The 27660-nt window shown below is 45.9% G+C and overlaps 1 protein-coding gene across 6 annotated transcripts; it reads right to left on the reverse strand.

The window, feature by feature from the left end:
- On the reverse strand, window positions 1-27471 carry SLC25A25 (solute carrier family 25 member 25). 6 transcript variants are annotated; one of them, XM_049832014.1, is made up of 11 exons: window positions 27107-27471; window positions 7132-7258; window positions 6956-7043; window positions 6473-6508; window positions 6060-6171; window positions 5162-5320; window positions 4236-4388; window positions 4002-4109; window positions 3592-3759; window positions 2997-3147; window positions 1-2563 (listed from the first exon to the last, which is right to left on the reverse strand). In XM_049832014.1, the coding sequence occupies exons 1-11, from the start codon at window positions 27389-27391 to the stop codon at window positions 2379-2381; spliced, it is 1572 nt and encodes a 523-aa protein (XP_049687971.1). In that variant the 5' UTR covers window positions 27392-27471; the 3' UTR covers window positions 1-2378. The 6 variants fall into 6 exon arrangements, with proteins under 6 accessions (XP_049687971.1, XP_049687973.1, XP_049687975.1 ...); XM_049832016.1 differs by lacking the exon at window positions 27107-27471 and adding an exon at window positions 15788-16543; XM_049832018.1 differs by lacking the exon at window positions 27107-27471 and adding an exon at window positions 9856-10349.
- Between the last annotated feature and the right edge of the window lie 189 nt (window positions 27472-27660).

Consider the following 27660-nt stretch of genomic DNA (forward strand, 5'->3'; position numbering starts at 1 on the left):
TCTCTTTGACAGACCTTTATTAGCAGACTGTTCCCTACATGAAGAATCCAAGTTAGATTTGCATTATAACAATTTGTGGTTACAGCTACAAAGATGGTTGTCATTTTGCATTGATTTTTGCATTCTGATATTCATATTCCCATTAGGCCACACTGGTAGGAAGGAGCCACTGAAGAATTTATGACAGGTCTCAAGAAGGGGGAGTGGAAAAAAATCATACCGCTAATCCAGATTGGTTAAATTTCCACGTGGCTAACTACTGACAGCACTGGATAATCAAGGCAGAGCCTCACCTGGAAGACTCTCCATGAACCACCAAAATCTGTCAACAAAAAAGCAGCTGCTGAGTGCTAGCAAAAATTTTTCTGATTTCTCACACACTTTTCCACAGTGCCCGCTTGCATGGGAAGAGCACTGGCTCAGCAGCAGGGTCTGCTGATTCAGCCTCAAAGCACAACTGCAGCAGCTTGTGTCCAAGTGCAAGTTTCCTTCCATCTCTCTCGAAACTTGTATTTCCTTTAGTCCCTGAGATTTCTCCTCTCCCCCCTTACCTAACAATTCCCCAAGATCGCTTTCAATTAGCCATTGTGACATCCAACATGCACAGACCTTCAACTTCCAAACTTCAGCCATCCACCACCTGAAACCCTTTCAACCACACACAGAGGCAATTCCAAAATAAGGCGAGCCTCACAGTGCACCCTCTCCCCTCCTCCCAAGATACTGCTTCCTCTCCAGCTCCCTTCTCTCCTATGGCTTCTTGCTACAGAATTTCTCTGGGCCGAGGTCCTCCAGCAACAACCCCAGATATGGGAAAGGCAGCTCAAGCCCCAAAGGGAAGGTACACAAGTGACTTTCGCATCCCTCCCCACGACTTAGCTGTGTGATGCAAGAGAACAAATAGAGAACTTTTTAAAACAGGAGAAATATAAGCACAGTAACAATATTTAAACAAGTCTATAAAAATAGTCCGACATAACTCTGTTCAAATAAATACAAAATAAATATGCTTTAAGCAGTAAAACAGTGGAATGCAAACGCTGGTCCATTTTGCCCAAAATGAAAAGTTGGATGAGGATCTCCCAGGCCTCAGAAGCCAGATCCTATCAACTAAAGTAGCCCATAATGCAGTCAGAGAAATTTTAAAGCCATCTCTTTCCCTTAGCCTTATGAAAAGCACCCTTTGAAAGAAAAGCAAGCATGTCTTCAGGACTAAAAGCTCACCTCTCCCAGTGGCAACCAGCCCCTCTCCCTAACACCCCTTCCCACAACAGACATACTCCTGGCTTGGGGACTCCATCCCGCTAATGCAAACCCGAACATCAATCTACAAAGAGGTCTAAAGAGATAGACAGCAGCGTAGGCACGGGGTTTGGAAAAGGTCCACCAGCTATCCTTGGCACCAGGCAGAATGGAATTCAGAGGTCCATGCAACGCTGCACAGGGGCTCTCATGTCGTGCTGGGAGCACAACTGCACAGGAGTTGTGAAATATTGTCTTTTGTTCACTAAAGCCATGCATCAAGGTGCCAGTCCATCCAGGGCTCTCCTGCTTTCCCCTTTCCAAGCCCCTGCTGATTATAAGACAAGCCAATCCCGGCATGCAAAGGATACAGGCATGCAGGCTCTAGTCTGCTGCTTCTGTTAGTAAGTGCATCTTGTTAGTGGATTTATGAGACACACTTAAACCTATAAAAAATAAATAATCCTAATTCTTCATCAGGCTGGCCTAAGTAACCTTCAGCCTGACTGGATAAACCACTGCCCACCAGCCCTCAAAACCAGTAGAGTTCAATGTTACATTTCATGTCAAGTCTTGGAAGCAGAACATGAACATCTCCTACCCAAAGGAATATATGTAAACATAATAACAAGCCTGGTGTGGCAGCAGCTCCTACACAAGGTTTGTACAAATTTAAACAATGGGTAGGAAGTTAAACAACTGAATGGAAAAAGAAGCTCTCTGAATGGAAAAAGAAGCTCTTTCAGCAAGTCAGAAGGTGCTCATCTGCAGGCAAACAGCTCTGTACACACAATACGCCGAAAGCAGACCTGCTACCCAAATCTTTGCTACTCTGCCATACTGCTGGGAACTGACCTCAGCTACTCATGCCTTAAGATTCTCCCAGGAGTTCACCTCCTGGACTCCCAAAAGGCCCAACAAAAAGGACCACATGATGGTTTATGTGGAGCTCTGAGTAGCAAGATGGCAAAGGACACCAGATCCTCCCCTCCCCCTTACTGACTCACAAACTATCTGAGATTTCACAGCTTTGCTTAGTCAGCTTAGTGTCAACACATTCACAGAATGAGAGATGGCTATACGTCTTGGGATTGCACCCCAAGATTTCAGAGTTCAAAGTTCTTGGCATCTCCTGGTCACCGTGACTGCACACCCAGAGTCATCTTCAAGTTTTCATAAACCACGTAGCTGATGCTTACAGCTGGGATCACCTTCATAAAATTCGGCGCCAGACCCCGGTAAAGACCAAATGCTCCCTCTGTCTTCAGAATGTGTTTAAACAGTCCCCTCATCGTCACTTCGGGAGCGCCCTCCACTGAAGCTGCAATAGGGAAAGCCACAATAAATAATGCAGCCTACGTGGTAAAAACACTTTAGGTTAAAACCCGTCTCGCAGAGCTGTTCTGATTCACATGCTTCCTGTGGATGTTCACAGACCAAAAAATGCTTCATGGGGGACAGCATTTAACTTCTCAGCAAGCCATGGCTGTGCTGCACATCGCAGCCATTTTCTCAAAACTGCTCTGCAGACTCCCTTAGCCCAAAACTCCTGATCTGAGCAAAACAGAACCTCTGTCCTGGAGGTGCTTAGCCCCAGATGCTAAGGGCAGCATAAAGTCCACTGTCCTCTTGCAGCATGGCAAATAGCCTACTGCTCATCTGCACTGGCCAGTTAAGGTTGTTGTTGCAATGTTTACACTAGAGGACCTTTACCCTGTTCAGAGACCATGACAGGAGTTCCCAGAAGTTCTCACCTTGGGCCTGCATGCGTGTCCTCACGAGAGCCAGTGGGTAACTGGCAAGCTGTCCACAGGTACTGGAGATGGTGCCACAAGCCAGCAGAACAAAGACTCCAGGGTCGGCACTGTTGACAGCATAGCGTTGCAACCAGGCGTTTTTTAGTGTCTGGAAGGAACAAGCCAGATGTTAGCAGCAAAGAGGCAATCAAAAGAACATCACATTACATACAAGATCTAGCAAAAAGGCCCAGAAAGCTTTATGCAAATTCAGCCAGAAGCACCAGGGTTCTCAAATCTTTTTGAGCTACTGCTACTGTAGTGCTTGGGGAAAACCCCTTCTTTAACTTTCTGCTGCAATTTTCTCATTTTTAAAAAAAAAAAAAAAAGAGAGAGAGAAGCAAGGGACCATGCATGATGTTGACTAGGAAAGGAGAATCATTGTATTGGATTATGTTTTATGCCATTTTGGCTAAATATTCCACCTGTGCCCCTTAAGGCTGATCAAGAAAGCTTTGAAAAATTACTTAAACTCCTGTAAGTAACTGACAGGTCCTACAGTGATAAAGCTACACAAGCAGCACAGCCCTACAATAGGTTAAAGGCTTCATACCTCATAGACTGCCAGGTCAATACCAGCATATGGAATGATTCCTAGCATGTTGGGGATGTAGCCTTTGTAGAAGGCAGCCATTCCTTCCTTCGAAAGAATGTTTTTGGCACAGTCCAACATGCCTGAATATTGTCCTGTCTTCCTTAGAGCCATTCGTGTTTTCAGAACCTGGGGACAAGAAGAAATGCCTTGAAGGTCTACAGGAGAATCAACAGGAGAAAAACATACAGACAATGACATTCTTAAGAGCATGATGGTCAGCACTAAGCAAGTGTCATGCGAGCAATAGTACTTGGTATCATTTCCAAGAACTCATTAAGCTATAATAGTACTGGTGTTCTACCTACATTTCCCATCACAGCACCTTACCATGACCCCTCATGGGCTGGACTATCAACCACCTGCCTCACCTCCATTGGATAGATGCTGCTCTGTGCAATGGCCCCAGCCAGAGAACCAGCTAACAGTCTCTCATGAATCCTCAGCATTTCTTGGTCAGTACCAATGAACCGCTTGATCTGTAGAAGCCAAGACAGACAGACACTGAGGCTCACTGACTTATCTCAGCCATCTTTTTTTTTTTTTCCAGCTTGTCCTTCTGCAAACCCTTCTACAGCCAGACTTCTCTGTGCCCTTTTACTCACCTGCTCATAGGCCATGAACTTAATGGCAGATTCCGGTGCAATCTTCAACACATTGATGCCATTCCCTCGCCACAGTGACCTTGGTCCACCCTCTCGGATCATTTGAGTAAAACCGCCAACGATGCACATGTTGTTACTGCGGGAGGCATGAACCTGGGAGAGAGCGAGCAAGCTTGGATTAGTTCCAGTCCTGATTACGACAGTGCTACGTTTTTCTGTAATCCAGGGACAAAAGGGCGCTTTTCTATTTACCCAGAGATTTGCCAAGGCTTTAATCCCTTCCAGATAACTTCTACAATAGGAAAGCAAGCTTCTTTTCTTTTTTGCAAAATCTAGTGTTAACTAATGAATCTAATCAGTATCTCCCTCTGGAATGGGAGGAAAGGTTAAATAGGCAACTTCCATACCTAGCGTAGGATCAGCTACCCAGGGTAAACTTCTCTGCTGGCTCAAAAGCAGGTACAGTGACAAAGCAGGCTAAAATCAAGTTTTCCAACTCCTTTCTAATGCTGATAATACTGATACTGAGTACTAGCTCTGCCAGCTGACCACCACAACCACGTCAACTCTCATGGCCTTGGGGTCTCCCTCACGGGAACACAAGACTTTAACATGTTTCACCAAAACCCAAGTTTCCCAGTTTTCTAAACCACAACGCTCTCTAACTATTGAGTTCTTACATGTCTACCTCCCAAAAGCTTCTCTCTGTTTTTTCTAGTCAACGAAGAATAACTTTTTAGGATGACTTTGATCATTCAAATAATCCAAAAAGTTTTCAAAAATACCAATATAAAAGCAATGAGATTGAGCCTGGCCAGAGTGCTGTACTGTGTTGATGAACATTATCATCTCCAAGGCATCACTTTGCAAGAATATTAAAGGGATCTGCCTTGGTATTCAAACAAACTGGAACTGCTCCATCATACCTGCATGAGCACTTTCAAGCGGTCCAAGGGAGCTGTACAGGTTCTGGACACGGCACCTGCACCTCCACCTGCAACCAGATGTCTCCACCACATCCCTGTCTGCCTCTCTTCCACTGTGAACTCGTCAGGGACAGTCAAATTCTCTCCTACATCAAAGATCTGCAAAAGTATAAGGTGTCAAGAAATGTTTCTTCAGCTAACGATCTTGCCAAAGTTTTATTGCTCTTTATCAGTGCGAAGTGTTGAAGTACTGGATACACTTATTCCAAGTCAGCAGCTTATCTATAGCCATTAAGTGCTGCATCTGGCCATAGGAACTGCCACTGCTATAGCACATCACAAGGGGAACCTTCACATTTAGAGACTTCCGTCCAAGGACCTGGCAACTGCTGAATATTTGTCTGCATTAAAATACTGTGGACCGTAGTAAGGAACAAAAAGATCAATTGCGGGCAGCTGCGCGGCAAAAAAAGCTGGAGCTCTCTGGAACCTTCCAAGCTCACAGCCAGTTTAATCTCGTTACATGCTATTTACACACACTGAAATATCTCCAGGAAGGACGGCTGCCTGTCAAATCAGCTTCTAGTCTTAACAGGTCCTGAACCAGCAGGGGCTGGCCACTGGTATGACCTCTCAGAGGTGCAAGCCAAGTGAACACCCTCATCTTCCTGCAGAATGTGCAGTTTATATCACCTGTGCCAGAGGCTTCAAGCCGTGCCAGTGATAAGTGGCAAGATAACAGGACAGGACAGGAAGCAATTGGGCTTCTAGGGCTACAAGGCAGTTATTGAACCATGAAGATAAAAGATAGGTGCTGCCGATAGCAGCTCCTGGGGATCAGGACTGACTGAGAAGCTAGGGAAAGACCAAGACCTGTTGCAGAGGAACCATTTCTTACCGTGGAGTGCTTCCAGTACAGGATGATTTCAGGAATGTTCTCCACTGGGTGCAGCAGATGATAGTCTCGCCACTCATTCCAATCAATTGTCATTGTCCCATTTTTATCCATGCTAAAAAGATTTATCATTAGATGAGTACAGATTCCCACTGGGTGACAAATTCCTCCTCCCTTCCCTTTGGTTATTCAGGCCTACACCAAAAAAAGCTTTGCAAAGCAACTACTAAAAGACTTCTAAAGACACACAAGACAAAGCTAGGAAATCTTCTATTCACCAAACATTGCAGAGAGGTAGAAGTGGGCTCCCTTTTTCCTCCCCTTTCTCTCCCCTTTAACTGACCCACAACAGTAGTTGCACCCCCTCCTACCAAAATTAGGGACATAACTGACACTGAAGGGAAAATAATACTTACTAGGTGACAGGACCCCAGAAGTGTCCCGTCCTTATTCTGACACACAGGCAAACAGACAGAGGGAAGGTAGCAGAGGAAAGAAAGAGGAAAAAAACAGCACAAATAAGTGGTTGTTAACATGTTAGTGCCACATGCATAAAGCACTCAGCGTTTCCAAAGAGCAACTGCACAGGCCCTTTCCAAAGCAGCAAGCTCAGGGCAGCAGGACAATCAGACAGGGGTGCAAAACAGCTCAGGTACAAGCACTTCCCCACAACAGGTCAGGAAGGTAAGACATTCTGACAGTAATTCTCCATAATGCATTACAACCTTTTAAGTGTCAATTAATGGAAAAAAATCAAAACGAAGAGTAATAGGCAAAAAGGGAGGAGCTGAAGTCTCTGGAAAGTATGTAAAGGGTAGAAAGAGGAGATGGGTTCCACGTCCCTACATTTCTTTCTAACCCCTTCAACAGTAAAACAGAACCACCAGCTGAATCCTCACCTCTTCAGTATTTTCTCAGCCTGCTGTTCAGAGATCTTGACTCCCAGGTCCCGAAGAGACTGTACAATCTCCTGGGCATCAATGCGGCCTGCAAAGATAAGCCAGTGAGCTCAAGCATACATATTACAAGCTAATACAGACAGTAGTCTATTCATGAGCATAAGAAAGGTGTTTACCATCATTCTTCTTATCCAAACTCTTGAAGACCAGTCTCAGCTTCTTTTCATGATCTTGGAGATAGTGAACAAATTCCTCAAAATCCAGCTGTCCATCCAGGTCCTTGTCCCCAGCCTTCACAATTTTCTGTTCAGAAAACAATCAAAAACTGTCACCTCCTTTGTTCATTCAGACAGATCTGCCCCTTCTTCTACCATATTTAAAGATCATTCCCTACACGACTTTGACTTTTCCTCCAGAAAGCAGCTGACAGAATTAGGATAATTCCTCAAAGAAATTTGAGCAAAGCAGTAGTGTAGAAAAGTCACCTGATTCCAGGCAACTGTATCCCAAAGTTACTTACGCAGATGAAATGCCCCATGCTTTTATCAGGGATATTCTCCCAGTATCATGTGTCTAATCTCAGTCCTGTATCTTGATTAACACCTTACAAAGCCCTTGTGGAGGTTCTTGAACTAAGTATGAGGCAACAGATTTGCATAAAAAGTGAATCACAAAATGTCAGGTAATAAAAAAAACCTGAACAGAAGAAGGAATTTCATGCCTACTATGATCCTTGAAGAAGTAAGCTCCCTCTGGCAATAACTAACTCCAACCAGAAAAAGCCTGTCCAGCTCTAGCGGACGCAGCCAAAGATAAAAACCCCTATGAACTGGTTTAGGCACCCTGAAGCTATGTGCTTTAATTATACAAGTTTCCATGAGAGGCATATAGAACAAGAAAAGGTTCTTAGTAGGACAAAGCTAAAATCAAGATCAGACTCTGTGCCAGACATCTAGGACAAGGTAAACAACTAATTAATTCACTCCAGCATGGGGCAATAGCTGATGGACTGTCCTATCTAAGGGCACGTGGCTACTTGTTGACAAGAGAGGTGATCTCCGGACTGTAAGAATGTGGCTCAGGGAGTTCCTACTCCCCTTCTTGTTCAGTCACTTGCATTAGACAGCCTTAAAAGACTTAAAAGTCTTTTTCAACATGCATCAGTGAGCAACACTAAATGAGGTGTGAGTCAGTCTCCTGCATCACCTGAATTTTTGTTTTAATTCTTGTAACTTTTATGTGAGCAGCAGGTGAGTTAAGGAAGCTCTGAGCTGAGATCAAATACTAGGCTAACCCTCTGTTTACCAATATTTTGTTCAATATTTAGGCTTCAAAGGTAATAGGCAAACCTAAGCTTATCAAGATATTTCCTCAGCCTATGAGCACCAGTCCCCTTCATAAGCCTTAAGTCTTTGTTTCAATGCCATTTTAAACTACTTCAATACTAAATACTTAACTATTAAAAATATCTCTTGCCCCACCAAGTCCTGTCACTTTAGCCCTAATGCTATGAAGATTATTCCTAATTGGTTTATGAACCTTAAATAAGAAAGTGCTGTCCCAGCTGCCCTGACCTTTAAGGTATGCCTAGTATTCTTAACCTGCAATTTATCATATGACTGTTGTAAAGTTCAGATATGACCCCACATTCAACTTGTAGGCTAAAGATAGACCAACACCCCTCGCATGTCAGCAGACTGGCCTTGGAACAGCTGAATCAGGGCTTCCCTCTGAGTGGCAACCCCCAACCAGTTGACAGGCACTAATAATTCGGAGGCACTGTAAGAGATGCGGCTGTGCAACTGCTCCTGTTCTCTCAGCATGCCCCTGACAACCGCAGAGATGTGCAATGAGCAATCAGAGACCGCAGGTAATAAAAGCTGCCTTGCTCTGCTAGCCTTCTTCCTCCATGATCACAAAGCAAAAATGCTGCAAGCCTGTCAAACAGTAACCTGCAACACATGTGAAGCGTGAGAAAGCCAAGCTCCCAGCATCTTCTCCAGAGATAATGAACAAGTATCTGCCTGCAGCTCTTCACCTTTAACAGTAAATATGTAGTAATCTCCATAGACAGAACCAGTCATTAACAGCTATGCTGGCTGAAGACGTTTCTATGGTCACCTGCATAACAGGCAGCCCCTGCAGCACGCTTTGGGACTCCACACATCTTACAGCCTGCTACATCCCCCATTTGTGCGTCTGCACAAAGGTATAAAAACTCTACCCAGCTTTACTGTTCAATAATCAGCTGTCTGGGCTCCTGACAGCCTGGTCATGAAAATCACACCAGCAGCAGCAAGCTGAAAGCAAGGGCTGTGATACAGAATCAGACGGAACGCTCTGTCAATTTAGTGCATCTCCCTTCTCCGGCCAAGGAAAATGCTCTTGCACAACCTCCCCCAGCTCAGCCCACCCACTGCTGCTAAGCTGGTCTCCGGCTCATAGCACAAACCTGCTCACCTTCACCAGGGCGAGACCTGCATCAGCTTGAGCTGACATTAGATTACACACCTCCTGTCAGAAGGGGGGCAGGCAGAAGGGTGTAAGAAGGAAAAGGAAGAGGATGTGAAACGTCGTATTGAGCAGACCAGTTAAAACAGAAGAATCCGTAGTTTGGAAAACCCCTTTTTCTACTTCACTTACATCAAATTGATTGGTTTAAACAGTCTTGGAGGCACTGAGATCTCATTAGATTCAAGCCAAAAGAATCAAAAAAGAAAAAAGTCCACTCCGTGCTGTTTCGGCAATCCCTGCCAAGGCACAAGAGAAACGTGTCCATGCTGTGCCCAGCTATTACAACAGAGCCATCATGAACTTCTCCCCCTCCAACCAGCCACTCGGGGTATTGGAGACCACCCCTCCGCAGCTCACTCCCTCCCATTCCTCCCTCGGGGCCATACCTGCTTCCACTGGCGGTAGGTGGAGAACTCCTGGGAAGGAATGAAGAGGCTGAGTCGGAAGATCGATTTGAGTTCAGCCGGCAGCCCTTTCGACTCAAAGTATTCAAACTCCGTCTGCGACTCCCCGAACACTGGCACATACAGACAGAGGCAGAGCATCTTTCTGAGCCAGAGACTCAGTTGCCCTTCTCAGACCGACCGGGAAGGGAAGTAAAACTGAATGATTCCCCTGAGTTAATTTCAGTGCGTAGTGGAAAGGAAATGCCAGCAAGTCTCATGACACACGGTTATGAGCGCACCAGGCTCCGGTGGGATTGGCTGTACAAGCCCTGCCCTTCTACTTAAAAGGGAGGCCGTGGCTGTGCAGTCCCACCCAGCTGCCTGCCAGACACTGGATCTGGAGGAGGCATGTGAGCTGCCTCACATTGCTCAACAGCCAGGCTCCCATTAAGCCCAGAGACCTTTCATCACGCTCACCGCAACTTAACTCTTACTGGGCTTGTCTTTTAACCCAACAGGCTTTGGCCAACATCCAAGACGCTCACTTGCTGTTCCTTATGTCTGATGGGTCCTTTCTGATCCTGTTCTCACCCCTCCTGGGATTTACATGTGCAGCACAGTAGGGACCAGTCTTGATCATAACCTCTCCCACCATACAACACAGGAGGACTCTCACTGTCTTCCTCATCCCAAAAATTCTTCCTCTAAAACACAGTAACAGCAGGATGCCAACCACTTACTGCTTTCATACATGTTGGGAAAATCCAGCTTAAGCAAAAGCCTTGAAATTCCACTTCTATAAGGTTACTGTGCTATGCTAGAGTTGATTGGCTTTGGTTGCAAGTTCTCCCAAAAACACTTGTGCCGGCTAGGAGCAGGCAACCCCTGTGTACCAAGACCCCTCTCCTCTGCAGCACTCCTGTTACTAACACAGGGAGCAATAAAGCCTATAGCAAAGGTTTGCCATTGTGCCAAATACCCAGAAAACCACCAAAATCAAAAGCAGGCTTCCAAACAGACCTAGCTGCTTCAAAGCCTCCTAAGCTAAGCATCCACACAGCAGTTACGCCAGCCTAATAGTTTTTCCTCCTCTTCCAACTACAATTAAACATTGCAGTCGGATATGCCCTATAATGAGAAGTGGCCAGGGCAGAACAGCATTTTCCAGTTTCTACCATTTACAATTTAACCACTTTGTAAGCGAGTTCTTGAGCTTTCATCAGGAGCAAGCCAGGCTGAAGAGGGAGTGTGGCACACGCATCATTTAATACACATATAATTACAGGCTTCTGATCATTTAGTGAAGTTTGATGTATGGGATAGCACCTAGCACTACAGTGAGAGCACCAAACAAGAGTAGCAGGTTGCTGCTCAGTACAGAATTACTAATTGCTAACATGAATTTTAAAATAAAGTTATAGTCTTGATATTCATCAAAGAGAAGCTATCATACAAGATGCAAAAAGCGGTAGCCAATAACCAAAACACTACAAACCTGCCTGCACTTGAAGCAACACGGCACATTTGCTAAACTGGTTTAAGCCAGTCCAGCTAACAGCTTTCCCCACCACTGCGGACACAGCAACATTTTCTTGTGTTTGCTCTGTTTAAACAGACTGCCTGGCCAGTGCAAAGTCCAAAAAGCACTCCCCTCCTCAGATCCTAATGCACAAGGGGCCTTTACATCTTTACTGTGGTATTTTGTTCTTTAGATTTAAAGAAAAGCCAAGGTCTCTAATAAGCTGTTTGTGGAGTTGCATGTCAATCACACGAATTGGGAATATTTAATCTGGGGCTTTATTTCAAGGATTTTTTATTTTTTTCTAAAAAAGCTTAATAGATTACAACTTGCAGCAATTCAGCACCCTTGAGAATCGTGACCTACAACGGTTTCCTGCATCCTCCCCCAGGCACCTCACCTACCATGGCACCCCTGCCACGTTACCTAACCAGGCTTAACCTACTCCCTGCTGACGTCTCTCTGCACGAAAACAGGATCTTCTCAGGGACTCCAGATCCTCTTAAAGATCAGCTGCAGCAGCTCTCTACATGCATGCCAACAGTACACCCCAGCCTTCCTACTGAGTCAAGACTCACTGCAAGCAGCACCCTAATGCCACACACCACTAGCCAAAAGCAAATGCCTTCAGTGGCCTGACCAAGGTGAGCAGCTCCCCCTTAGCTCCAGGTACTAAGTGAACAAATGTAACTCAGATTTGCCCCACCAAGCCCTAAGATCCTCCATAGTCCTTCCCACGAGCTGCCAAGCATCACTATTATAGCTGCTTGGCAGCTCAGTTGCTATGCCAACATGATGCAGCTTTTCCTAATAAACTCTGTCTAGAGTTGGCAGCTAAAGACAAAAGGCAAAATTTGCACATTTTAGGAAAAAAAGCCCTACTACCTACGTCAGAGGAAAGGAGAAAGGTAATGAGGTTCAGAAAGCTGATTTTAAGCGGGGTATTAATTACAGGACAGCAACCTAAGGAGAGACATATTACGAATGAAGTTTATACCAGCAGTTCCAGTTATAATGACAAAGGGAACTTTAACAAGCATTAACAATTTTTTAGATTTCCTCTAAAAAAAATCCTGGTAAACTTGGAAGTACTCAAAAGCAAAATAGCTCACCAAAGCTGCAGGGATCAGGGCTGCTAGAACACAACTAGTTATGTGATCACCACCCAAGTCTCAGCACACACAGCCCTGGCCACTGCAGACAGCAGCACACCCACCCCAGGGCTTCAGACTCGAGCTACGGACACTACATCCCTCATTAGCACTATCTATTCCTGATCAAACTGAGGACAGGGCACAGAGCTCCAAATAAAGTCAGTCCTTTCAAGTCAGTCCTCCCTGATACTTCTTCCATCCACCAATTTTGCCAATGAAGCCAGAGCAGGACCTACACATTTTTGGTCAATGTGAAGCCAGCCTAGCTAATACTCTCCTCTGTGAAAGGGAGCACTAGATGGGTTGGTCTTCCCTCTACAGAAGGCTCACTTTTCTTGCCATCAAGGAAGCTGCAAACTCATTTTCATTTTATTTATAGGATTTGGTGCTTATTTAAATGCTGTGTGAGTTACCAGTTTCAATACCCTGCCATTCCAACACTCATCTTTCCAAGTCATTTGTACTCTTCTAGGCACCTGCTTCATCACCAGTTTACTACATCAGCTCCAGAAGGTACCTCCCAAAGGATGGGAGGATGCAGCCATACAAGGAGCAGGAAAGTACATTGTTTAATTTTTAATTTACTTTGCTAAAAACAAAAACAAACAAGTCTCTAAAAATATCAAGTGCCAGTGAGCGTCACAGCCACATAACTATCCTCTTTCACAGGCAAAACAGCTTTCTGGGTGAGTACACCATGGGCCAGAGAGAGAACCGCTATTGCTCTAAGTTTTCACTAGGTTCTGCTGACTTGGTATTTTTTAATTTCTGGAAACTAGCTTATAATTAATTGTACCGTACAGAAAGTCCTCACAAAGCACAAACAAAGAACATAAAGTGTATGAAGGAGGGGAGTTAATCATTTAAGAGACCCCAGCAGAGTAAAGAGCTGCAGCCAGCCAAGACTGTCCAAGGGGAAGGATAGAGACCAGGGAAGGCAGACAGCACTACATGGTATTTGACATAAAGGTAGCCAGGAAAGGTGACCTGTTCCACTGACAACACACAGATCCAAAGTTACAAGTCCAGATGGTGACATCAGGGGCAGATCATACCTCTCTCCTGTGTACACACGAACCCAGGGGCCAACTCATCACATTTGCAATCAGTATTTTCTCCCACATTTGCAGAAACAGCCTCATGTTGAAATCTTTACCTTCAAGCAAGGATCTGAGCAGAAACATGCTAATGACAATGTGAAGATTGAAGAGCCAGGGCTAGGAAGCACATCCACTCAAGTTTATCGACACATGTCAATTCCTTAACAGTAACCCTAGTATCAGGCATGCTATTTTGTGGGGGTTTTTTTAGCAGATAGGTAGTTACAGGTGTTTTTACAAAATAAAGTGGCATACCAGTCAAGAAACTTCTCCCAAGGTCACAGACAATCAGTGGCAGAGAACAAAAGCAATGTGTCCCCCATATTTTCTTTAAACAGCAAATAATACTGTTTGCTCACAGTGGTTTATAATCTATCCCTAAGGCTGTATGAGACTTTTTGCAACACTTCTCCTTCAGACAGGTAATTAGAACACAGATATCTGATCAAGCACAAACAAGTCATTGCAGCTTAACAAGTTACTGTCCATCAACTGAGCCATGATGGCTGGATGCAGTATTAGCTGGCCTGAATTGCAAGGTAAAACATATCTGCATAATCCTCAACAGAAGAGCTTTACACTGTGTTTTACTTTACAATCAGGGCAGGCTAAAATTACACAGTCACAACCTCCTAGCAGATGGGCAGTTACTTCCTAGGCTGCAATAACTCCATTTTACCACATCCTTATCATCTACGTATTTCTCCACTAGCCAATTTTAGGGTTCCTATGCAGCAAAACTTCCCAGGGTCACACAGGAAAGAGGAGATTGGTATTAACTTTCAGAAAGCTTCATTTGCAGGTGTGAACAGATGGACTCCCCCTGACTGAGGGACCATTGTTCCCTGGAAGACACCAGAGATTTTCAGCCCTACACTTTCAAGGTTTTCATCACAACCTCCTTCAGTTCTGAGCCTCTGTCCTTCTTCAACCTCTGCACAAAAGTCCTCCTCTTCTCAAAATGCGCACACTCCTCTTTTTGAAGAGGATCTACAGTGCTAACTGCTAACGATAGGAATGGAGGCAAAAGTCCCTGCAGATCTTTCAGTCTGATTCAAGCAGGGAGTGGCTTCTGCTCCCCAGAATGCAAAATGCCACCCTGCCTGTTTCCATTCAAACAGCAAGAAAACAGATATTAATCCCCTCCACAACTTAAACCTGTTCGTCCCCCATTTTAGAGAGAAAGCTTACAGCAACAACCATGTCCGATTCCCTATCGAATAAGCTGGATTCTGCAAGTCACACTCCCCTACCCCTGCTGCAGACCTTTAGTATCATCCCAAACTCCCAGCACTTGCAGGGGTTATGCCCGACTCCTTCTCCCCTAATCCCAGGGTTTTAAACCACAGGTAATCAGAGCTGACTGCACCATCCTCAAGAGAGACGGACAGCATTCCCTCCCCATCAAAAATAAACCAGAATTGCAGTCAGCCAGCACTGTGCTAGAAGCCCAGGCACTAAACTAAGCAGCTTTTGTTCACCGCCCCCCCAGACAAAGCTTCACCATTTATTCTCCGCCAATTGTGCGCACCCACCACTCCCCGCTCTCCCATCCCTGGGAAGTTCCCATCCCCACGCAGATTTTAGTCTCTCCCTTATGCCACCCGCTCCCCAGGGACAGGCTTTACTCTCTTCCGGTCTGTGCCATTCAGATAATACAGCCAGTTACTCATTTGCTCAAAACATGCTAGTTTTTCCAGAGGCTTGCCAAATTACCCAAGACTGACTTCGGAACATTTTAGGATCTATTTGATCCTTTGCTGATCTCCAGTGCAGGGGTGGGACTCACTGCTAACCTGCACTATCATTCCCTGCCCTCTCAGTCATGCTTCTTACAAGTTGCCCAGGAACCTTCGAGACCCCTGTACTCCCCCTTGCACCCCAGAAGCATTTTTTTCCCCCTTTGAACACCATGTGTGAAAGGTTAGATCACCTCCCCTCTTCACAGTCATTCCCCTAGTCCCCGACATTTCCCTTCTAGCAAGCACACATGTTGGACCCTGCTTCCTTTTCCTGTTCCTCTCCCCCCTCCCCAAATACACATACACACACCCCCAGCTACTCGCACACTCCACCGGCAACACCCCTACTCGCGACAGACCACACACTCTGCTGTCATGTGCGCAAACCCCTCCTCAGGCCCCTGGATATCCCGTTACCTTTGGAAAATGCTCTGCGGGTCCAACCACCAGTAGGATAGTTGGTCTCCTTTCAGTGGGATCAGTCCCTCTGTCCTGTGGCTTCCCCAACATCTTTGGCCCTTTCTCCCCGGGGCCTGGAAGTGGGGTGGTGTTTCTGGCCTCATCCTCTTTTCCATCTGCAGGACCTTGGCATATGGCCCTGGGAAGGAAGCTAGACAGAAAATGCCAAAGGGTCTGCAGCATTGCTGCTCCAGCGAGCATTGCAGGCAGGGAAACCCTGCGCGCTCAGGAGCTGCCCGCTGCCAAGGATGATGTGACTGCACTACCAAGCACCCCCAAGATGGGAATCGGCACGGCAGCCAGCGGGAGGTTCAACCCAGCGACTCCACGGGCTCAGATTCTTTACAGACCGCTCCTGCGGACGCTTCCTGCCTTTTGAAATTGCTGCTACTGCAGTCGTGCCTGGCCTGACAAGCAGCTCATTGTACCAGAGCCTCAGAAATCTGATGGCAACAGACAAAGCACAAGACCCCTGGCATGGAGAAGCAGAGACGCTTGGAGACTGCTTGGACAGAGAAGCCAAGACGCTGCGCTTAAGAGGAAAGCTAAAGATGAACCTCTCCGAGAGAAGCTTCTCAGAGCTGCCAATTAACCCGCGCGTCCCGGCTCATCCCAACGGTACATCAGACGAGCAGCGAGGCTGAACACCCAGGCTGCGTCCCCACTGCAGCAGTGCCCAGCCAATCCTCGCTCCCAACACTGCGGTGGCTCCGGAGCAAGGCAGCGCGCGCAGCCGGCCGGGAACGCGCCCTCCACGCAGGAGACACCCCGCAGAGGAGCGCGCCTGCCAGCTCCATCGGGCAGGTATGGGCAGGGAGGGCAGCAGGGCGGCCAAAGCCACAGCCCCGAGGCAACTGGGCAGCACAGGATCGTCCAAGGCGTGTATGTGCCTGCTTCTGGGGCTCCGCAGCTTTGGCTGCAGCTCTTTGTTAGAGCAGCAGATGGTTCTCCGGAGAGAGGCCGGCTTTTCCCGGCCATGGCTGAATTAACCTCTAACTGCACCCTCTCTCCCTGGTCTATTATAGTCTCATCCGTCATTACAATAGCTCTTTGGTGCTGCATTGTGCTTCTGCCATTTGGCTTTCAGCACAACCCCGCGACATACTTGCGCAGCATTTACAGCTATTCATCTATGCAAGATCTAATGCACGGTGGCTAAACTATCGCCGATTAGTCAAACAGCCTGAGTTCTGCTGAAGGAGCCTTTAACCGTACAGCCAGAGCAGGACTAATATGTAAGAACAGAACACATGACGTTCCCCAAGTTTCTACAAGAGATGCCATGTTTCCCTCTGCTGCCACAGCAACAATGTCTCACAGCCCTGGCTGTAAGGCTGGGGCTATCGGCCTCCCGACCGGGCACCACCAGAAAAGTCAACCCACCTTGGTGAAACGGAGCAGCCCACATCTGGCAGGCACAACAGCACACTGGAGACCATAAGGGCTCATTTTCCATTTTCAAGTACCAACAACTTACTTTGTAGCCCTAGATTCTTGCCTGCCTTTTGCATCTACAGACAGAGGGCACTGCATGCCTCGCTTTCCAAAGTAGCATGACTTTTCCATAAGAAAACAGTTGGGGTTTTTAACACGCAGGATAAATAAAGTACAGACTACAGCTTCCCTCACCCAAGGCTCCCTACCCACAGTAGCACAGCAAGATCCACGGTGAGCAGAGGACCTCCATTTTCAGCTTTTAACTTTGGAGAGTGACAGACTGAAGGAAACTTTTGTTTTTTACAGATGTTAGATATAAAAATACAACCAAAAACCTAGAAGGACAGCAAGCTTTAAGTAGCCAATTGGCAAATAAATTTGAGAGGAAGAACACTAAACATCACACTTGGGACCTTGCTAATGTTGAATTCCTTTAACCAACATGAGTAATGGAAAAAGTGAGACAAGTACATAGAAGGCATCACATTAAAAAAAAGAATTGTTCTGCAACTACACTTCAGAATTATGTAATAAAAAACAAATGCTGTTTAATCACAAGGTCTATATACAGTATGCAACAAAGTTTTTTACCTTAAAACTTGACATATACAAAAAAATAACAAAACAGAAAAAATTTACAAAATTCAGAGGTGGTAACACTGAGGTGACGGTGCAGGGAAAGCCCTGTCCCTCTCTGAGGAATGGCACAGTCCAGTTCTAGTTGGGATGTCAGTCAGAAGCCCAAGCTCAGGCAAAGGCAGAAAAGAGTGAGGAATTTTTGTCATGCCTCCATTACTTTGAGCTGCTGCCAGTCATCACAACTACAAGCACAGAAGTTAAACTACTTTCTAAAATGCAGTGAATCAGATCCTTTAAGATGACATTTGAAAGTTTCTAATGCTCTCAAGCCAGCGGAAGAACAAAGCAGATTTTCTGAACTGGGCATGGTTCTTCAAAATCAGCTTCTACTAGCCTAAGGCTGTCATTTCACAAGAAGCAGTGAATTGATCTGAAGCTTACTGCCACTAAAATAGGTCGTCTCACACATCCACATCAGCTCTGCACTTACCTTGCTCTTGTGCTCCTCCAACAACCTCATTAACCCAGCCAAAAATTACAGAGCTTTCTGCTGGGGTAACCCGTTGAGGCTACTCATGGATGAGGTCCAAAAAAGCGTGACTGCCTGTGGAAAGGGCATTAGAGCTGCCTGCTACAGCAGCAAGCAGACTGGCCCCACCGCTCACAGAGCTACAAGCCACAATACAGAAGGCAAAGCACCCAAGTATGACTTCAGATTTATCCTCAGTGGTCACTTCATGCTGGGCTGCTACTCACAAGGACCCATTAAACCAGCTGATGTTACCTGACACTGTTGCTTACAGTTTCTCTGCATAGTATTAGCTTTAGTGGCGTGTGCATGGCAGGGACCCCATTTTCCTTTGTTCATGCAGAGATTCCATAGTAAAATAATAATTTCTGTAAGAACTTACAAGCCTGGGGTGCAGTTAAAGCAGAAACTCAGCAATGCTTCCTTGGCCTTTGTCCTTACTGAAGGAAACCTCAGAGGAATTCTGCAACCACACTAATCCACACAGCTCCTTGAGAACAGACAGACTTTTCTAATCATATTTAGAAAAAAAAAAAGCATTTCTTTTACCAAGTGGGGAATTTTATTAGGTCAGAATAATAAACCTAGTAACAGCAAGATGATTATAGCTAGAGGCAAGACAACTGCTCTCCTACAGGGAATTTGTAGGGAAGTATTACCCTAACACCACCACCACAAAACCAATCATTCACACATAAGAAAAGATGCAATAAATACTGTGAGTCCAGCCTGAATGGTGGCACAAAGGAATAGACTAGGAACAAAAATTCACTTTTTCTAGAAATCATGAACGAACACCTAGGCCATACCAAAACAGCCTTCCCAACCTAGGCTTCATTAGGAGCCAGTCAACCCTCCAGTTCTAGCTGTTTCCATGATCCAAGCCCAGGATTTTGAAGGCAGAAAAGCACCAGGACTAATCTGAAAACTGGCTCTCGGCCAGCACACCAGTCACTGGGGACATAAGACGCCTGTGGCAGCTGGCCTCAGAGTCCTATACCACCAAAATGTCATTAGATAGCCAGAGGAGAAGTTGACAATAAAGTCATGTAATCTATCCAAACAGAGACAAAGGAGAAAGGAGAGAGCAAAAGAGTGACGTGTTTTGCTTAATTAAAACAGTATTTTCCTCAGCACTGCAAGCTGTCAGAGGGACGTTCTCTTTTAAGCCAGAAACCCAAGGTATCTTCTGTCCTCTTCAGCTACATTGTGCAGGCCATATCTTAGTACCTGCTAAGTCTGAAACTCCAATTTTCAAACAGGCACTTGCTCTTTCCAGCCTGGTAGGTAGTACCAGGCAGAAGTTCAGACTCAGACCATCTGCTTTAAGATGGCTTCTAAGAAGACTCTTGAGTAAATGCACAGCATTTTCCAGCAAGAATCTGAGCCTCATCACCAGACAACTAGCTAACACGTGAAAAACGTGGGAGGGAGGGTGAAAAGAAAGGGGGGCAGAGGGAACAGAGCTCCACCCAGAGCAATGACCCTTCTCCTCCTCCGGCATAGGAAGAGCTGCCACTGCGGTCGGTCATCGTCTCCAGTTCCTTAGGTGACCCCACAGGAATCAGCAGTGACTCATCTCCTTTGGGAGCTCTCCTGGAAGCACCCCAGCCTACATGTATGCCACCCAGAGATAGCATCCAGCCCACAGAGCTGGGATGGGCCACCATGACTCTTTCAATTACCCCTTATCTTTTCAAAGGTAAGTACTTCCCGATTTTTAGAAAGCCAACATTAACCCTGCACAGTGTTTCTTGCACCACGCCATAAAATCTAAACATCTTGGCCACTGCTGCTTAAATAATTAAACTGTCTAGTGACATTCAATTACATTAATATATTAAGGTGACACAGCATAGTTCAGTGAACACTAAAAAGAAACCCCAGTCACCTCGTTATAGGAACCCTGGCACAAGTGATTAGCTATTCTAGTTGATACATTAAGGCAACCAGGGGCCACTGCCAAATACAGAGATACAGAGAGAGCTGGCCAGGGAGGGGGAAATACGTAGTCACTGCCCAGGAACAGCGAGTTCCACTGAGGTTGTATAGTATCACATGAAGAACCACAGATTGACCAAGAGAAAGGGCATCCTTAGTACTCAGAATTAGAAAGTCAACTGCTTGCTGCACTAGAAAGTTAACCAGGCACATGCCACATACCCTAAACACTGGGAAAATTGCTAGTGAGAAACGATGGCTCTCCAGCAACCCAGGCCCAGGCTTCCTCTCACACAGCCCCTGTTCTTAGGCTAAACGATGTAGGTTCACATACCAAACAGCTTTGCCTTTCCAAGCAACTCATGATCTAAAAATTTCAACAATTTCTCTTACAGCAGAATTTTCCACTGTAAGCCACTTTAACTGCCAGAAACTCCCCTGCAGCTTGCTGCACATAACTTAGAAAAACTAAGACGTTTCTGTTGCCTTTCCACATTGACGCTAGTTACGCTTCTCACTTGAGACAAAGTCTGGGGCATCATTAAAGTGTGCTCATGTCCCACATTCATTGGGACAAATATAGTGATAGGACATGAGCAAGAACAAAGACTCATTTACCATTTGTTACAAGTAGGTCTGAAAGAAAAAAAAAATCCCTCTGCCTTCTCCTCCCAGCATCATATCATGTTATAATATATGCAACAGAGAGCACAGAACTGCAGCATCACCATTCTGTAGGGCTCTTAAACAGGAGACCAAGTCATTATTATGGCTTTGATGTCCTTTTATTAACACTTGTCAACCATCTAAGGGTTCTGCTCAATATTCAGCCAGATTCATCACTGGTTTTGTTTCTTTTTAAAAAAAATTTAAAGAAACAATAACTATACTGAAGTCCTGGGGTTTTTTTACCTTCCCTTATCTCAGTAATCCGACTAATAATCCAATGCAGATGAGGATAAGGAGACTTTTTCTGACATTTTCCACTACTTACCAAGGCATCTACCCCTGGTCACTAAATAATGCCCCACAGAACACGTACTGAAAGACCAAAATCCTGCTGCTTATTCTACACCGGCACAATCAGTTGCTTTGGATCAGTTTCATTGTTTCAGTTCACTCAGGCTCTGGGGTTCCTACAACCATTCACTTCACTACAGACTTCAGAATACGTCCCATCCTGCTGAAAACATAACACTGCAAGGCAATTTCAGTGATGTGCAGGATGCCCTTCTGCAGGAGAGGCTTCCACAGAACATCAACATTTAAAATTGATAGGCTCAAGTCAAAGTTGCATCTACATCTCACAAAGGTCAGCCAGTATCCTTCGTTCACTATCTCTCTCCAAACAGGACCAAGGTCTCTGCTAAATAAACCTGAGAACCACCAGGCTTCTCCAGTTTGCTGCAAGGTAGGACAAAAAACTACCCTGGAAGAAAATCCCAAGATTGCATCTCTCAGGAGTAACATACCTGGTCCTGTACATACACAAACATAAAGCAACACTTGCCTAATCACAATTGTTTGTTTATATGCAAGGTAAACTTATGCAAGAGCAAGTCTCTCTTGTATGTATTTGCATCTAAAAACTCGCTTCCAGTCTACCCCTTTTAACACTGCGTGGAGATGCACTGACAGTTTAATACATTAATCACACTAAGGCAGGTCTGATGACCAGAGGCCAAGTTTGAGTAAAGACTTTCCCCATTATGGTGCGAGATTCCCTGGTCTCCAGCATCCTTCTCCTCTTGGCCTCCTCGTAAGACCTCTGGGTTCAGGCAGAGTGACAAACAGGCAGCCAGCATGCCAGCCTCCTCTGACCTTCATTGTCACAGCACACCCTCCAGCCCAGCAAAGCTCTGGCTTTAGGAGGCTGCTGGCCAAGTCTATTAATAACCGACACTGCGCTGCGAAGTTGCCTTGTGCCAAAGCCAGTCCCCGTATTTCTTCTCAAAGTCTTTGCAGCAGCTGTCAAGAACTCATCAGATTGATTACAAAGAGTTCATTTGCGTCTTTGGCATGCCTAAATCAGACAAGGTAACAGAACTCAGAATTCACACCAACTCATCCACTTACCACAGATATAAAGGCTTTATCTACAACTAAATCATTGACCTACAGTTCTGCTCTTGCACCAGTTTTCCCAAGTGCATGAGAACAGGGCCTTCATCAAACCACACATTTCATAATTTACAAAGAGCAAGAACGGGCCTCCACTTCCTACAGACCCAGCAAATATGATCTTTTTTGCTTGCTATTTTAATGCACATTATACATAAATGCATGAAGTTATTTAATATGTTATTGAAAGCAGTTTCACCTTGTGTTAAACTGGTTCAGGGTATCCACATTTGTCCTTTAGGATTAGTCAGGAGATGGGTGGCTGAGAAGCTGTTGGCAAATAGCTCTCAGCAGGACGGTATCAACGGGAATTTCAAACTGTAACACTGCTTCATTTGTTTGATACAACCTTGTGTTGCTCAACCCTTCATGATGCATTACGAAGGCCTGGCTGAAAGCTCCACAACTGCCCCAGCAGGATTCAATACACAAAAACCATGAAAATGTTGTTTCTAAATGTATATAGGTTTGAAGAGATATTCCAGTCTAGGTTACAGAACAGTATTAGAATTTTGTTCTTTTTATCATAAACAGACTTCTGTAACACAATAAAAACTCAGGCCCTCCTTTTCCAGATGACTGTGAATGGAAAACAGGTGAAAGCATCACACAGAAAGGATTCCCTGCTTCCTCTGCCCCTTAGAGTTGCTGAAAATTTTAGTACATTATGCAAGGTATAATACAGAGTATTCCAAAGTCTTGGAGAGTAAAATAGTTACAGAAATAAAGAGTCTGAAGGGGAGAATTAAAAGACGTCATGACAGAAGATAAAGTATTGATCAGAAATAAGATTAAACTTTTTTATGATTGCAACTGCTACAATAGAAAGAGTTTCTCAATCCATCCATGGAGTCACTTGCGAAAGAGCTAACTGATCAACTATCCCAGAACAGCACAGATACAGCATTCTCTGACAGCTAGAAGAGTCCCGAGACATACTTAAAAAGCAAAGCTTTTCAGAGGAGAAGTCTGAAGCAAACAGAACACTGCAGAGTCCAGCTGCAGCACTGCAGTTATACTTCTTCAGTACGTGAAAAGTGAACAACAGAACTTGTGTGGGAGTTTGGACAGCAACAACTTGGAGATCAAAGAGGAGATACCAGGCTAAGAAAGAAGTGATGAAAGCAGATGTTGAAGATTTCAGCAGAATGGGAGCTGATGTAGTTTCACACAGGGAAGCTGATACTGAGGGAGCAATACGCAGCCACGTATATGAACTTGGGAGAAGAAAATATCACCAGGCCGAGGAGGCCATCATCGTTACAGCAGAGGCAATCGGACACTTGTAACTGAAAAGAGACAAGGGTTATGTTTGCTCTGTTTCTTAAAGCTGAGAGAATTAGTCCAGCAGATGATGATCAGCACCACCAAGGAAGAGCAGTAGTTGCAGACAAAGTTCACCACTTCAGTCTGTCTCTAGGCAGCTGGGATTAATTCCACCAGTTCAAACTGTCTGGAACTTCAGCAGCAGAGATGAGGTTTTAGAAGAGCATTCCAGCCCTGCAGTTAATCGGGATCAGTAGGAAAACAGTTACATTAGCAAATACACAAATGCTACCATTACACATCCTTTCAACAATATGACACTCCAGAAACAAAGTAGAAAACATAGTTCCGGTCCAATTACCCATATATCCATTAAGTGCATATTTCCAGTTCCATTAAGTCTATACAAGTATTTTCATAAGGGAAATCGGAAAGTATTAGTAACAGGAGATTGACTATTCTAGAGGTAGTTGTAATTTAGCAGTAAAAGACTATCCCTTTACACAGTAGAACAAGAAAGCCTTTAAAAAAATCCTTCATGTGGTTATCACTTTACTGCTCAAGCAAAGTGAAGTATGTGAATTGCTTCATGCTAACCAGTGCAAACAAGCGTTTCTTTAGAAGGCTCACTGATCTGGCACACTATTTGTCAAATGGTTTAAAGATAACAGCATGGGTTAAAAAAATGCATCGTTTACATAAGCAAATTCCACCTCAAAGGACATCTAAGTACAATTCCTTCTCTCCCCCACAGCAGAAGGCCACCTCTAAAACAGAAGGCAGCAATTTTCCAAGAATGCTACAAAGGATTTTATCTCAGTAAGAACTCTCAAGCATTGAAGGAGCCAAAATATTGCTCATTTTCTTTTCAAGTTGCAGCCCAAAACTATTACTGTTACCACAAGGACTTTTAGCCTACTGACGTAAAGAAATTAGCAACTCACAGCTAAGATTGGCAATAACCTCACATTACGAGTCTAATATTTTCTCCATCTGTCTGCCAAACATTAGAAGGTAACTCCCGTATCAAACATACTGTTGAATGGAAGGAAAAATAAAACAAGCCAGAGCCACCAAGTAATTTACTAATCACAAGCAATCCACGTGATTTATGCCTAAATCGGTCTCCAAACACCATGTCCAATACATCAAAAATATTTTCAACTTGACGCTTAAGCACTTTTCTCGAGTGTAACTTCACAGCAGTTACCCTGAGCGTCAAGGTGCCATTATTAGCTAAGGATGGGGCAGAAAAAAAAGAACGACTTATTAATAGAACTGCCTGGGAAACAGGAAGTTTATGTGGTTTTCCTAAAAATTACACAATGCAGAAGTTTTCTAGCCAGCTCTCTGAGGACTGTTCCCACATGTTTAACTGGAACTTTAGAGTTTTGAACTCTGCATCCTCATTCTTAACGGACACTTTTTACACTGCTGAAGGAGATGCTTTGCAATACTAACAATGCTTTGCAAGCTCTATTCATCTAACCAACCGCTTCCTGTACAGCGGAAGAGTAGGCAGAGGAAGTGAAGGGCTGAGGAACAATATTGACAGACAAGGACCTCAGCAGAAAGACAGGATTGTTAAGCAGCATCCAGACAGTGCTTCCCTCTGACAGAGCAGTTCCAGTCCCTGCAGAACAGTTCCTCTCTGCTGCTCCCACAGCATGGCGAGTGAGTTTGCTATCTGCTGGGAAGTAAAAACGTATTTTGTTTCATGGTGCATCCTCCTAGCCTGGAGGATGTCAGGCTGGATTGAGTAGCGTGCCCGGAAAGAAAAGAGAATGCAAACCAAGACAAGCATGCAGGCATAAGCACAGAACGTTCTGGTGGATAAGAGACTTTTGCCAGAGGTAAAAGCATTTGGCACCCACGGGTGGCAGCAGGTCAGCATTTCACAGGGCATGCACAGGTGATTTATATGGCATAATCAGATTTCATTACTGAAACGCACACAGCAGAAAATCACCATGGCACTAACATTATTTTTAGAAACAGCACAACTAAACCACTCACAAGATCCTCACACTGCCAAAGAATTCTCATACTTTACAGCAGCAAGGCAGATGCCAACCAAAAATAAATGTTAGAAGTTAAGCTATTGGAAATTCAAAGTTAGAAAGGAACTAGAAACTCTGGAAAGGATGGATACATGCAATTAAAGCACACAAATAAATTGGGGCACCACTCCCCAGAACGGGGAGAGACTAAGAACTGTCACTTGAATTGGATGTCTCTTCAGTGACTCAGAAGTTCTCCTTAAACTCTTCTTCCTTCCTGCAGGATTGAGGCACTCTGAGCTGGCACATCCCTGACTGCACCCATGTGTCTATCTTCTGTCCTCCCAAGACAGTCAGCTTTTTTATGGTCCTACATATAAAATACAAGAGACTAGGCAAGGCCAAACTGTGCACTGAGAACCAGCCCATTACTCTGATTCATACAGATGTAAATTATGCTAATTACAGTTAAATAGAGCAACATCACATTGAACCTTGAAGCCTAGAATCATCAGTGTACAGCATCACACAAAGAGCTGTGTGACCACAAAAGGGCACAGCTCCCAATACTGAAGTAGAAAGTCAGTGCGCTGCGCATTTTATATACTCCATGCACAAACCATACAGATAGAGCAGCCTTCCTACAGTTTAAGGTATTTCAAACCCCTTAAGATAGACAGCGAGTTTAGCATGTGTAAGCCATCTTGGGCAAGAAACTTGAGCAGCAACATGGTGCCAAACAGACTAATGTGAGGAAATGCAATGATGCAATGAAAACTGCATGACAACCTGACTGCACCTATGCATTCCAAAACAATCTTTTACAAGTGTAAGTAAGCATACAAGCTTCCTAGCCCTCAGACCTGGAGAAAGGGGATTTTCTTTATGGTTCTTCCTGTCCAAGCAGTAACTTTTCAACCTTAAATTTCCACAGTTAATACCATACATGCCCACAGGCAGTAAGCAAGCTGATTGCTCCAGGTTTGACGTTCCAGTCAGCAGGGTTGCTTTTAGGCAAGTACCCAGAAATGCTTAAGCGTGCTCTCGGGTGCAGAGCGGGACAGCAGTGCCTGCCATCACACAAACGCCTGTTCTCGCTCAGGCCCCTGCTGGCTACGCGTCAGGGAGGTAACTGGATGCAAGGCCGGCATGCGACAAGCAGGTGCCCGCTGGCACCACTGACCTGGAGGGTCTTCTGCCCCGGCCGAGGCACGGTTAAAGGGTCTTCAGAGCCCACGTCCCGCTCCCGAGAACGGCGGAGCCCGGCGAGCTCCGCGGCACGGAGCAGGGCTCCGCCAGGGCGCGGGATGAGGGGGGCGGCCAGACGCTCCCTCACCCCCCAGGAACGCACGCCCGGAGCCCGACCCGGCTCTGCCCGCCCCACCGGCCCCCGCCGCCGCTCACCAGAAGGTCCAGCTCGGTGCGGTGCAGCCCGAGGCGGCCCAGGCCCACGGCCAGGTCGTGGATGCAGAGCGCGCCGTCGCGGTTCACGTCGAGCTTCTGGAATAGGGCGCGGAGGCGCCGGTCCTGCTCGGAGGCCTCGCACAGAGACCGCCCGCAGGGGCCCGCGCTCCCGCCGCCGCCCTCCGCCGCCGGGCCGGGGGCCGCACCGGCGGCCCGCGGGGAGCCGCAGGGGCAGAGCACGCCGCTCACCACCGGGGAGGCCAAGGAGCGCCGCGCCCCCGGCATCGTCCCGCCGCCCGCTCCTCACGCGCGCCGACGCCGGCAAATGGCGGCGCTTCCGCCGCGAGGAACCGACACGGAGCGCTTCCGCCTTCGCGCCACACGCCGCCGCCGCCACGTGACGCTCCGCGCCGACCAATGGCAGCGGCCCGCGCGCCGGCGCCTGCCAACACGCCCCCGCCCACACCCCCGGCGTCCACGCGCTCCCGCGAGGTGGGCGGGCGCTGACGCAAGGAGGAACGCCTTCCCCTTCACCAATCGGAAGGAAACACCGC

This window comes from Accipiter gentilis, chromosome 29, assembly GCF_929443795.1.
Source record: "Accipiter gentilis chromosome 29, bAccGen1.1, whole genome shotgun sequence".
Classification (NCBI taxonomy): Eukaryota; Metazoa; Chordata; class Aves; order Accipitriformes; family Accipitridae; genus Astur; species Astur gentilis.